This window comes from Tupaia chinensis, unplaced genomic scaffold, assembly GCF_000334495.1.
Source record: "Tupaia chinensis unplaced genomic scaffold, TupChi_1.0 Scaffold000096_1, whole genome shotgun sequence".
Classification (NCBI taxonomy): domain Eukaryota; kingdom Metazoa; phylum Chordata; class Mammalia; order Scandentia; family Tupaiidae; genus Tupaia; species Tupaia belangeri.
The window spans coordinates 1,796,902-1,810,562 of NW_006159558.1; the positions used below are offsets into that span (position 1 = coordinate 1,796,902).

The 13,661-nt window shown below is 41.8% G+C and overlaps 1 protein-coding gene across 2 annotated transcripts in view; it reads left to right on the plus strand.

Annotated features, from left to right (window-relative positions):
* Nucleotides 1-13,661, plus strand: part of LOC102497482 (catenin delta-2) — a 445,613-nt gene that overhangs the window by 258,684 nt on the left and 173,268 nt on the right. For both annotated transcript variants that reach the window (XM_014585846.1, XM_014585847.1), the window contains exon 7: nucleotides 11,039-11,156. In XM_014585846.1, the coding sequence (XP_014441332.1) occupies nucleotides 11,039-11,156 (118 nt within the window). The remainder of the gene's footprint in view (nucleotides 1-11,038; nucleotides 11,157-13,661) is intronic.

Below are 13,661 nucleotides of genomic sequence, written 5' to 3' on the forward strand. Positions count from 1 at the left end.
GTCCTAGTCAACGAATATTTGTGGAGTACCTGTTCTGTACCAGGCACTATGCACAGTTCTGGTTATGCATGGTGACAAGACATCAAAGTCCCTGTCCTAATGTGTTTTGTAGGAAAGAAAAGGCAACTAAGCAATATAAGTTGGGTTGGAATTATAAGGAAACTTTATAATGAGCATAGAGCAGAGGGATTTCACTTAGGAAGCCAGAAAAAGCACTTCTGGGAAAAAGACTGAGAAGCTTAGTAGAGGTTGGCCAAGTGAAGAAGGACGAGAGTTGTAGGCATGTGCCATGGTCAGGCCTTTGAGTTTGACTCTAAGCAAAATGGCAGACCTCATGGAGAACTCATGCTCCATTGCACATTTTGGAGAATTCTAACTTCCCTGGTAAGTAAGAAAAGGGTGTGTCTTCCCATTTTTCCCTTCTGTTGGGATTCCAGCTCCCTTAATCACTATGTGACAGGGCTGGCTCTATAGATGATTTCTATGGGGCACTGGAAGGATGAGGGAAGAAGTAGAGAAACCACAGAAGAGACAGGAGATGGTGGTGGCATGGATGAGACAGTGGCCACAGAGACGGACTCTGGGAATGCTTTGCATGTAGAGCTGACTAATCAGATGATGAAGTGTGGGAAATAGGTATCAAGGACTAGTAGCACACAAGCCTTCAGTGAGGTGAGCAGTGTTTGATGCACAACAAGATAACCAGGCTCCAGTTAGCACCACCGTCCTTTTCCCTCACCTCAATTTTTTCCCATAGCTTTTTCATTTCCTCCTCTTTAGCTCTATTGATCATCATAGTCACAGATAGACTTTCTAAAGGCTTATTTTCACATCTGTTATCCCTGTTCCATTCATCACCAATTTGATTCAGAGTCTCCATGGTGAAGGAAATTCAGAACTACAGACAATAATGAAAGAACTATCTGTTCATTCAAAATACCGTTGTCCAAACAAAATACTTTAGACTGGGTGACCTGTAAGCAATAGAAATGTGTTACTCACATTTCTAAGGGTTGAGAAGTCCAAGATCAAGGCACCAGAAGACTTGGTGTCTGGGAAGAGCTCTCATTCCACTTCAAAGATGGTGCCTTCTTGCTGCCCCCTTAGTAGTGGAAGGGGCCAACAAGTTCCCTCAAGCATCTTGTGTAAGGGCACTAAGCTCATTCCTGAGGGCTCCACCCTCATGACCCAACCACCTCCCAAAGACCCCACCTTTGAAAACCATGACCTTGGGGGTTAGTTTTCAACATATGAATTTGGGGAGAAATCTATACCTCAGACCACAGCGCTGACAAGCATTAATTTAGAAGACCAGATGGAGAGCAGAGGTAAAGATGTGGCTAGCTAGCTTGTAGCTGAATGGAACCCACAGCCCACTGCATCTCACCACACAGTGAATGGCCAGTATTGATAGGGGAGTGTTGGCCGTGGGCTACTATCCCTAAGTTATGTCCACATGGAAAGTAAGTCACAATTCTCTAAGACTGCAGCAATTCTAAATCTCTTCAGAATTGGAATGAACAATTTAACACTATATATTTGAGTTTTAGCACATTCTGTAAAAATACCCCATGGTGAATATTTGTGATTAACATTAAAATGTATATAGTACAGAATGTTCTTAGATAATTTTTATCAAATTATTGGATTTATGAAGTCATTTGATCACTGATCTATACTAGTCTAATAGCTATAGTACATTTGTGATATATATGGGTCTCACCTTGCATCTAATCTACTATCTTTTCTAACTGTTCTTTACTAATCAACAGATCTCAAAAAACTTTCCATGTTAGCAAATGTTCAATGATTAATGGTAAGAGTAATTATATTAAGATGAGCTTTACAAAACTGATGAGTTTCTAGAATCTGTTGAATTCTAGATTCTGTTTCATAGAATTTTTTTAATTGCCAGAGGGTGCATGCACTTACAAGATGAGAGAGACAGACAGACAGACAGACAGACACTCCCATTAGGGTTTGGTCATGCTACAGTCCTTTCTCTGTTTCTCTGGCCATGTGGGATCCAGCTCCCTTAACCACTAATATTACAAGGCCAATCCTTAGAAGTTATTTCTATGGAGAACTGGAGTGTTGACATTTTCCCCATGAGGTTGTTTAGCAGTTTGTGCCGAAGCTCTAGGAATCATTATCATTTACAAAGAGCAGTGAAACATGAATGACAGATGTGTCCTGAACTGATCATGGAAGACACAAGTCTCCTCTTTTATCTTCTCATTATTCTCAGGGTGGCTATCAAACTGTGTATGTGTGCAGTTTTTAAATAAAACCTTAACGCTTGCTCAAAACCAAGAGAGTGGCACAAGTCCTCTAACAGATTAAAAGCCTTTTGATTGCAGCACGCACTTGGTGCAGCGAGGACAGACAATGGAATTAAACTCTTCATGGCCAACTTGTGACCTGTTTTTAATGGTGCTTCGTGGCTCCTCAATGCATCTTTAATATTTGACCTTTCTGTGTGGCTTTATAATTACTGGATTTTTAAAACATCACTCCCTCACAACTAAAGCAGTGAAAGGACATTGTACACCCAGTGGTGCCATCATCTTATCCTCTAGCCTGCCAGCCATCTGGTGGTAGTAAACCAGGAGAAGTCGCTCCTAGGTGTTACTTAGAATTGGCGAGAAACTCATCTAGCTTATCACTCCTACAGCAAGACACGTTGGGGGAGGGGGATGAGCAAACATTTAATGGACACAAAAATGGAAAAGGATCTGTTGATAATGTGTAGGGTGATAACTGTGAGTGGACTAATACGCAGTGTGTTCATGCTGGGAAAGTTCATTTTGTATGATGCAAAGATGTATAGTAGCTAAATGTAAAAATATTCAAAGATAATTTTTATAAAAGGAAGCATCTAAAATTCCTATTGACCGCCTCTCATACTTGCCATTCAGAGCATCTAAAATGGCCCTACTGAAGAAACAAAATGTGTATCTGAAAGTTTTAAAATACTTTAGCAGAAGCATTATAAATTTATGAGAAATATTATGATGAGTTTGTATTTGTCTTACATGAATTTAGCATTTTTTTTCATCACTGCCATATCAAACTGCCACAGATTTCATGGCTTAGAATGATGCAGATGTCTTGTCTCAGAGTTGTGGAGGCCAGAAGTCCAGGGAACATGGCTGGCTTCTCTGACTGGCCTCTCAAGTTTGAAATCAAGGGGGGCTCTGACTAGGAAGCGCTGGGGAGAACTTATTTCCAGGTGTTGGAAAGTATAATTCAGGTGTTGGCTGTTGGCCGGATTTGGTTCTAGGCAGCATAGAGTTGGGGGCATGAACCATGAACCGTGTTCCCTGGTTCACAGCCTCCTTCCTTCGTCCTGCAAAGCCACCATGGTGGGCTCTCTGTCTGTCTGCGTGTTTCCTCATTCCTTCTCTCTTCTGCCACATCTCCCTGACTACCTCTTCCTCCTGCTTTTTCTGCTTTTTCTGCTTTCAAGGCTTTGAGTACATTGAGCCCAGCAGGATTTCAGTTAATTAGTAATCCGAATCCATCTGCAAAGCCCCTTCCCAGTGCCTAGATTAGCATTTGGCCAAACCCAAGGGCAAGCATCTGATCTCCGAGGTTCATGTTTAGAATTTTACTTACCACAGTGAAGCAGAAAAAGTACAGTGTGACAATAATGGGGACAGACACTCTTACAGGTGTGTCAGCAGCCTCGATTTGCAGTGTGAGGACTTCTTGAGCTGTTGTGTTGCTGACTTTTCCAACATCTTTTCTAAATAGCAGGCAAGGGAACCAGCAGTTAGCATAATGGCTATGTCTCTGGACTCCCACATAGTCGACTACGGTTCGTGTTCTGGACCTGGTGGCTTAAAACTCACACCAGGCGCGTGTGCATGCGTGCCCAAGATCCCGAGAGGAGAATGGAAGAGAAGGGATTGTGGCGTGACCATCCCCCTCTGGGGGGTGATTTCTCGCTTTCTGTCTCTATATCTCTCTCTGTCTGTCTGGCGAGCGCATGTGCCCTGTAGCAAAAACCTCTCCAAAAAAAAAATAGCAGGCAAGACTATTACATAAACCTGACTGACTTCATGGGTACTTCTCTTTACAAGTGGGATCTTGCAGAAATGTTTTCTAAAAATTTCAAAATACATTTCAATAATTACGATGCATTATATGCCCTCTATTTCAGAATTTAAAAAGAGGAAAGAAGGCAACTAATCTTAGTTTCACTAATTTCTCCATATTTTTTTCTTTTTAAAAAATGTATTTATTTATTTTATGTATTATTATTATTTAAGTTTGTTATAGGGCACATATAAGAGAGACGAAAAATGAGAAAGCAAGCCACTAGGTCCAGGACTCAAGCCATGGTTGACCTTATTGGACTCCAGCACTTCAACCACCATGCCACCTGCTGGTCCCTCTGTATTTTTTCTTACCTGAAGTGTATGTATTCTTATAGTTTCTCTTCCTTCTTCCAATTCTCCACCACTTCCTCATTCAATATTTTCCTTCTAAAATGGGAGGCTAGTCTGCAGGCATCCTTAACAATTTAAAGTAATTATTGGCAAGAACTTTTGTTTCTGGAGTGCAGGGTTCTAGCTAGAGCAACATAATAATCTCTAGCTAAGTTATTTACCATTTATCATATTCTTTGACCCAAGTAAAAGACCACTAAATGAGTTGTCAAAACTTGTAAATCCGTGCAATAGCAATTAACAAAAATGGGTAAGTGTTTAAGAAGTTAGAGAAAGATAGTGCTCATTTTTAATGACTTCCTTCTGATTTGGATATAGGACTTAAGGGATGCTTTAATCCAAAAACTACATGTATTTGCATTTTTGCCATATATCTAAGGAACTTTTTTCCTGGGAGGGAAAAAAAAAAAAAAAACATTAAGAAGAGTATCTTAGTGTGGGTATTTCTAGCAAAGTGCGATAGACTGGGTGGCTTATAAACAACAGAAATTGATTTCTTTCCATTTTGGAGGCTGGAAGTCTAAGACAGGGCATCAGCCTGGCTGGGCTCTGGTGAGAGCTCTCTGCCAGGGTGGAAACTGCAGGCTTCTCCTATGTTCATACATGGTGGAAAGAGGATCCAAGAGGTCTCTGGGGTCCGTTTTATAAGGACATCGGTCTCATTCACGAGGGCCCAAACCTATGGCCTACTTACTCCTAATACTATAACAATGAGAGTTGGGATTTTAGCATGAATTTGGGGGTTCACAACCCTTCAGACCATAGCAGAAACCCAAAAAAGCAGAGGTTGGGTGCAAGCAGTTTGCTGTTTAGTGCAGCAGAATGGAGGGGTCCCTGACCTTCTGTCCTTCCTTCTGTCCTTCTCAGCCATCTATTTGTCACTTTGTCCAGCAGGGGAGTGTAGGGTCAGGTAGGGCTGAAGAACTGTTGATGGCAGTAGTCTGGCTTTGAATCCTCAGAATAAAATAGTATTCGGGAGGGGCTGAGGGACTGGAGGGGGCCGAGATGCAAGACCATACGCCGTTCTTTGTATCTGAAGATACTTACAACTGCCTGGTGGTTGTTATTGGTGCTCAATAAGTTATCCATGAATGATCAAAGCAATCAAGAAAACAAGAAATGCACGTTAGGAAAACATCTAGATAAGTGAGCCTTTAAAATCACATTGATCCCAGTTTTAATGTCTTTGAACTATGATTTGTTAAAATTTCCTGCAAGTAAATACATTGAAAGATTATATGACTGCAGAGGGGGAATTAGGTGAGGAATTGAAATGAAAGTCAGAAAGGTTGTTTTAATAATAGCTATTAATAATCCAGAATATAGTGCCAAGTCTTGAAAGTCTTCAAACCCACAACCTGACATTTAAAAGGCAGGTAGCCAATTACCTGTAATCCCTTATTAGTCAGCTTTGTTCTCGTCTTTCTCAGAAGATAGAGAACTCAAAGTGCAAGCAGTTGGGTCTCATGGGCATTGCTTGTTATTTAGCTGTGTAGCCTGTTTTCCTGGCAGCCACCTGCTTGGTGAAGTGAATATTACATTCCTATTTTGCAATGCCTCTCGGCATATTAATTTATTATATATATTCTAAACCTTAGGGTTTGTGATATGAAATCATATCTGGTGGGTGAGGAATAATTTGGATTAGCAGAAAAGGAAGAGAACACTGGTTTTGTTCATTTTTTGTCTTAATTTGCACTTTGGCCCATGATGTTTTCTTTTTGCCAGTTTGCATCTATCTTTGGGTCACTGGGCTGACAAGTTGCTCAGCAAGTGCGGACATGCTTGTGGTGGCAGCAGTGGGTAGACTTGGTGGGAAGTGCCCTGAGCCGACTCTGAGATGCCAGAACCAGGGTTGGATCTGGAGGCTTCCAGTATGTTATGTACCCTAAGTTTCCGAGCACAGCGTGGATGTACCCGAGTGACCTTTCTAGGTGTTAGAGGAATGCAGGGTAGGTGACCTTTGGCCCAGGGGATTGGACCACAGGTGACTGCTCCAAGCTCATGGCATGGTCTGCTCACTAAAAGCTGAAGGCCCAGGGAGTACCGCTCATACCCAAGTACTGCAAGTTAGGAAAGAGTAAGTGTGAACGGTGTGTGAGTTTGTGGGGCACAGAGGACCACGTGCACAATTAGGTTCACTGTTAATGGTTTTAGCCACACAGCATTCACCCTTTTTTCCTTCTGATTTCTTTGTAATTTAGCCCAATGGGAAACTTTCAGCAGACATTTCATGGAGCAGTTAACTCTGTGGCGACCATCAATTTTAATTGGAACCATGTAGCTAAAACCCTAGGCAGTACTTGACAGCGAGAGGGTGTCTTCTCACAGGTATTTCCGGTTCTGCTTGGGGCTTCTCTGGAACAATGTTTTCTGATGCATGGCTGACTCCAGAAGGCCTGGACCCAGGCAGTCTTAAAAGAGGCTGTGTTTAGTAGTTCTCAGAAGAACTGGTCCAGCTCTTTCTGAGGTCAGACTTAGGAGGGGCTGGGAGCGTGTGAATGTGGTGACTTCCGCTCCAGAGCAGAGCAGTGGCGGCTTTGGCTCCCGCCCCAGTAGGAAGATGGTCTTTAGTCACTGAAGCATTCTGTCCCTGCAGATCAGCAAAGCAATTACCAAGCCATCATTGTCCTGATTTATAAAGAAATTACCTTCCTTGCGAGAAGACAGTAAGGGGCATGGTAATCCAAACAGCAAGACTGTGCTAATCCTTAAAAAAAAAGAAAAAATCAGGGAAACTTACTTCTCTGGAAATTGTTCTGGCGTGGCTGTGAAGAGATACCAGCTTTAAAAAGACATAAGCAAGTCCGGCCTGGTGGTGCAGTCTGCAGTGTCCTGACGCCCTCACGGCTGACTGCAGGTTTGTACCCCAGGTGTTCCTGAAAACACCATCGGCCTGCCAGAGGGGAGCGCGATCTTGGGGGCTGGAGGGCCAGGGGAGGGGAGTCACAGCACGATGAGACCATGTTGAGGGCTGGCACACATGCACTCTCTCGCACCCACACTCTCACATACGTGTATCCCGTCATTTAAAAACAAAACAAACATAGATATGGAAATCAAGAGCTGTTCAAAGAAACTCAGCCTTTCCTTATGTGCACCCAGTAAAAGTTTACAGAGGTCTAGCTAATCTTTTTTTTAATAATTATTTTACTTTATTTTGTTTATTAATTCATTTATTTAAATTTGACCAGAAAGAGAGAGAGAGAGAGAGCGAAAGCAAGCAAGCCACCAGGTCTGGAACTCAAACCATGGTGAGCCATGTGGGGCTGTCCAGCGCCTTAACCACCACGCCACCTGCTGAGGCCTTCTCTGCTGAGGCCTCTTGTTGATAGTTTTCATTTCTCAATCTCTTACACATTTGATTGTATTAGCCAACTGATAACTTCTTATATTTTGGAGGAGACTGTACTAGGATGGGATACAACTGGTGTGAAGTAAAATGTTAAGATTAATATTGACAGCTCTAATGTTGATAATGCCCATTCCTATTATTTCCTAGTGCTCGGCCCAGTACATTCACTGTATACCAGCAAAATAAAAGCTTATCTGTATGAAGTGTGTGTGTGAATCCAGAGGCAGTCCACCCCATCATAAAGATACTCAAGGGAAGGCTGAGCGCATCATGCAAGGGGGAGAACAGAGGGTGTTTCTGCTAGGGGGCGCACTAGCTGTCCCTCAGGAGCTTTCAAATCTGAATTCCAAAATTCTCCATTTGGAAATACCATCTACCTCACCAGACTTACAGAGTCACACATAACCACACATTGCTACCCTGTAGTCTTCTGGACAAAAAAGATCTGACTGGAATTCTTGACAAACTTAGTTCAACTCATTGAAGTTGTCAATGTGCTTTTTCATGGGGACCATCCTTCAAGTTCAAAATATTTCCCATATGCCTCTCCCTACTTTTTACCTAGCAGAAAGTGAGTGCTACTCTCTTTTCCCAACTAAGATCATGTCAGAAACCAAAGACTGGCCACCACAAGACAGAATTTATAATATTTTACCCCCCAAAAAATGCTATTAGTATTTGCTTAATTATATTATCTGAGGAAGTGAGGAATTTTATTTATACTTTAAATCAGCAAATGCCAAAAATACTCATTTGAATGTGTGAAAAGAAAAACTTCAGACAATTTAATTTAGTGCTGTTTAATTGAGCCAAAAAAAAAAAAGAAAAGAAAGAAAAAGAAAAAGAAGAAGAAGAAAGAAAGAAAAAAAACAAAACACAATTTGAATTGGAGAGCCTGGAATGGCTTCCACGGGACTCCGGGTACCCTCATGTTGAACATGTTTATGGTCTGGAAAGGGAAAATGACATATGCAAGAACGGGAAATGTGACATACAAAAACAGAAGTAGGGGAATGAGGTTGAAAAAGAATTGGATTCATTAAATTTTAAAGTTTGTGTCAACACAGTGTAAAAGGTAGGATGTCTGTGATTAACTGAAGTGCAACTGCTGTGATTGGCTGTAACTTAGCAACTTACTAAGGAAGCAGTTTGCTTCTGGAAGCTAAATCAGGAGTATGGAGGCTTTCTTAGGCCAATATACTTTAACAAATGGAATAGCCTTCTCAGTGTTACATTAAATGTTGCTAGAGCCCATTTTAACACATCCTATGAAACTTTGGAGATGTTGTAGAAAACATTCATACAATAGCATTTTAGCATTAGACCTATTCTGTTTAATTTTAATTTCTAAAAAATAGCCCATCTATATTCTGTATCAGGCCTGAAGTCCTTTCTTTACTTTTTTTTTTTTTTTTTTTTGGAGGTTTTTGTTTTTGGTTACATTAAATGTTGCTAGAGCCCATTTTAACACATCCTATGAAACTTTGGAGATGTTGTAGAAAACATTCATACAATAGCATTTTAGCATTAGACCTATTCTGTTTAATTTTAATTTCTAAAAAATAGCCCATCTATATTCTGTATCAGGCCTGAAGTCCTTTCTTTTCTTTTTTTTTTTTTTTTTTGAGAGGTTTTTGCTATAGGGCGCATACAGACAGAGAGAGACAGAGAGACAGAAAGTGAGAAATCACCCCCTGGGGGGGTGGCCATGCCGCAATCCCTTCTCCTCCATTCTCCTCTCAGGATCTTGGGCACACACGCACACACACCCAGCGTGAGTTTTAAGCCACTGGGTCCAGGAGGCGAACCACGGTCGACTACATGGGAGTTCAGCGACATAGCCATTACGCTAACTGCTGGTCCCTGAAGTCCTTTCTTTAGATCTGGCTTTGTTCCAGCTACTCCACTTAGTAGCTACATGATCTTGACACAATCTCTGTGAGCCTCCATTTCTTTTCTATAACGTAGAATCAAGGACAACAGTAAAAGATCTTGTGAACATAAAATGAGAATATCCGTCTCAGTAACAGCGTGGGCATGGAGATTTGTTCTTTTAAATGCTTAACTTCTCCAGAGTCTGTCCAAACTCACAGATTGTTGGGATCTTCCCTAGTAATCAGGAAAAAGGAACACCCTCCCCTCTCCAAACCTTCCCCACAGAGTTAGCACTTAGTTCTCCACTAAGGACAAGGATATGCAGATTTTCTGACTCCACTCTAGACTTCCTGAGTCTGAGGCTCTGGGGTAGAACCCCACAGCCTGCCATAAAGATCCCTCTAAGAGACTGGACATTCCCAAAGTTTGGAAACCACTCCCCAATCTAATCATTCTTTTTCCATAACCCTCCTCCCACAGCCTCTAAATTCCTTCAAACCCTTTGTACCTTTCACTACCTCACCTCCTTTAGTATCCCTTCTACAGACTATCCTTTGTTAATTGCTTTGAAAGTTCTCTACCAAAACCAGATCCTAACCATGGGTAGGCAAGGAAGAACATACTCCTAGTTGCTGGAATAACTAAAATTACCCCCAAAGATTCACCTCCAAGGAGGATTATCTTCTGTAGGGAAGGGCAGGAAGATCTCAGCTTCTTTGCTGTACATCTCATTAAAATAGGCCCCTCAGGCACCTTTAGCTGAGCTTGTGCCAGAACAGCAAAGAGCTTGGAGCACCTCCTTTTCTGAAGATGGACCATGAACATCCCAATGACTGTCACAGACCCCTGTATACATCTTTAGAATGAATTCCTAGGAATCTACCTCTGGCTGGACCAAAGTAGGTATATTTTTTGAGGCAAGAAAATTTAGAGCTCTGAAATATTTTTATAAGTTGGAAGCTCTGTCTTTGAAAAAGTTTCAAACTTCCCAATGAAGAATCCTTTGACTCAAAAGGCTTCTGATGCTATCCTCTATGGAAAATGAAGTCACCTTGAGGGCTCTCTGGAAGTCTCCCATTCTCAGCAGTCACAGGACTCAGATAGATCACGTGGTAGGAATTAGGCATTCTCTATTTCATGGGTTGCACGAGAGATATCTGTGACCAGCTCTATCCTAGGATAAGTTTGTTGAAGTCATTCCTACTCAATGAGTTATAGTTGTGATAAATATTCTAAAAAAGCAAAAAGAAAAAAAGCAAAATGTGTTGCTTTAGAAGTATGAGGAGGTTGGCATGGAAGGACACCGTTTTGGTGACACTGGTGAAGGTGGTTGATCCATCCTCTTGTTTTGCAGGAATGTGAGTTCAGCTGGAGAGGAGGCCCGCAGAAGGATGCGGGAGTGCGACGGCCTCACAGATGCCTTGCTGTATGTGATTCAGTCTGCGCTGGGGAGCAGTGAGATCGATAGCAAGGTTTGTTGTCTTTGCATAGATTAAACGAGTGCAAGAATAGTGACACCCGTGGGACTAAACAATGGCTAACAAGGACAGGGAGCTAGCGCAGTATTTCAGACTTTCGCCCTAACTCTATTTGGTTTCCTTGTATGAATCTAGCATTTTCTACACAGTGAAAACACTAATCCTATTATGGAACTAGACACCTAGCTTTTTGCAGAGAGTACAAATTTAGATTCTTTTAAGTGACTCAAGCCACGGGTATTCCAGGTGAGTGTATGCTTGTTTGTATACCACTTTACCCACCAGTGTCTAACCATTATTTGATAAAATCTACTTTCAAAAGAAAAGGAATATTAAAACTACCTGAGATTTGCATAATCTTATCTTGTTATAAATTAGCTTTTTAACAACTGTTAATTATATTGAATACCATTTCAAGATGCCTGCAAAATCTAATTAAATGCTGCCACACTGCTATGTAAATGAAACTGCCAACATGTTAAATCATCAATGCCTACTGTTTTAGTTCATAAGCCAAGATAGGACTGCATAGGCTTTTCCAGTATTTGAGTTATTTTGCTTTGTCTTAATTAAATTAGTTTTGACCCACTCTAAATATAAATTTGCAGTGATTTCATAATACCCTGATATAAACACAGACTTTATCAATGCTTTTAAAGTAAAAGCATTTAAATACATGTGATAAACATGATACCGTAATAAAGAGTTCTCGTATGTCACTCTTACTGGTGTTTGGGGCCAACTATCTCTGTTGTGGGGACCGTCCTGAGTGTTGGAGAATGTTTAGCAGCAGCTCTGGCCTCTACTCGCTAGATACCAGTCGCAGTCCCCTACCCCAGCCCAGTTGTAACAAACAGAAATGTCCTCAGACATTGCCACGTGTTTTGTGGGGAGCGGGATTGGTTCTGGTTGTGAACCACTGCCTAAGCCCATGTTTGAGTCCCAGCTCTTCATCAGAATTGCTTTTGGAGCATTGAACACATCTGTCAGACCCCACTCCAGTTCTCTGAATCCAGATTTTAACTCTGGTCTCAAGTTTGCATGCCAAGTTTTCATGTCAGAAGTTTATCAGGCAATTCGATGTGCATCTTGGCTTAAGAATCTGCCTCAGTAGATGGACCCTTTAATGAGAAATCTGGCATGAAGTCATTTAGTCGTAAAGTCAGATGTGCAACAAATGCAGGTGATTCTCTTTATCTAGTTACCAACTAGCTTTGTGGCTAAGTTAGCAGAGCACTCTTCAACCTTGTTGACACATCAGCATTACCAAAAAATCTAGGAAATTACTAGACCTGAGCCTTCCTCACTGAAGATTTGGACCCAGGATATCTCCTGAGCTGTCAGCCCTTCCAGGACTGGTTTACTCCAGTTATGAATTCTGGTTGTCATCTTATTGTAGCAACTCAGGTTTGCATCCGTTCATTTACTGTGTGTTATTAATTTAAATGATGGAATGGAATGTAATACAGGCTTAAGCATTCCTATTTCATAAAAGCCCTTAGCAACCATTTTAGACCTTTTCATATCATTGACAAGAAGATTAAATCCTGAAAAAACAACCAGTCAAGATGTACTGAGTATTTACAGATGCCTGTTAGCATAATAGGCACATGATTTTCAAAAGAGCTCATTAGCAAAAGCAGCAGTGCCTCCTATTGTAATATTAGAAGGCTGAAATACCAGGACATTGAAAGACCAGGCCTTATACTGTGATGGACTCCCGAAGGTCTTTATCACTCCCAGACCTTGCAGTTGGGAATAAAGAGTCAGTAGTCTGGTGTTTCGGCCTGGTAGCCCTACCACTGTGACTGGAGGTTAAGGCCATACTCAGGGTCATGGCTCGAAAGCCAATGTGCTGGGGCCAGACAATGGTGGTGGCACGTGGGTAACATAATGTTCTGCTGGGATGACTCACGTGGGAAGGTTCTGGGTTTGTTTCTGGAAACCTCCCTGAACATGCCGAGTGCATGCATGTCCATGATCCAGGGTTGGGAAGCCAAGGGCGGATTTCAGTGTGATGACCCTGTGGAAGGTATTGTCTCTGTCTCTTTCTCACTTGTGGAAGAAATAAATACACTTAGAAAGAGTGAATGAACTAATGTGCTCCACCTTTTGTCTGATGTTTTCAGATGGCCAGACTCAAAACTCTTAGGAAATGTTGAAAATCATCTCTTTTAATACCCACAGTTTCCCCAAAAGAGGAGGTTGGAATAAGTAAGAGTATTCAGGGCTGGAGTCAGAAGTCCCGGGTCTCCCTGATGCAGTAAAGGGAACTGAGCTGACATCGGGACAACTCCATCCCCACCTCCCATTGGGTGGAGGGCTGAGCCCAAGTGACCTCAACTTTGTGACAAGGAGGGTAATCGCAGCTGAACGGCATGGCTGTTGAAAGGATTAGAAGTGACCAATCACTCAGCAGTGCTTTGCTGGCCAGATTGTGCCGTTGAGTTTTAATTTATTATTATGGTGCCATCATTTTCCACTCAGCCTTCTGCTGGC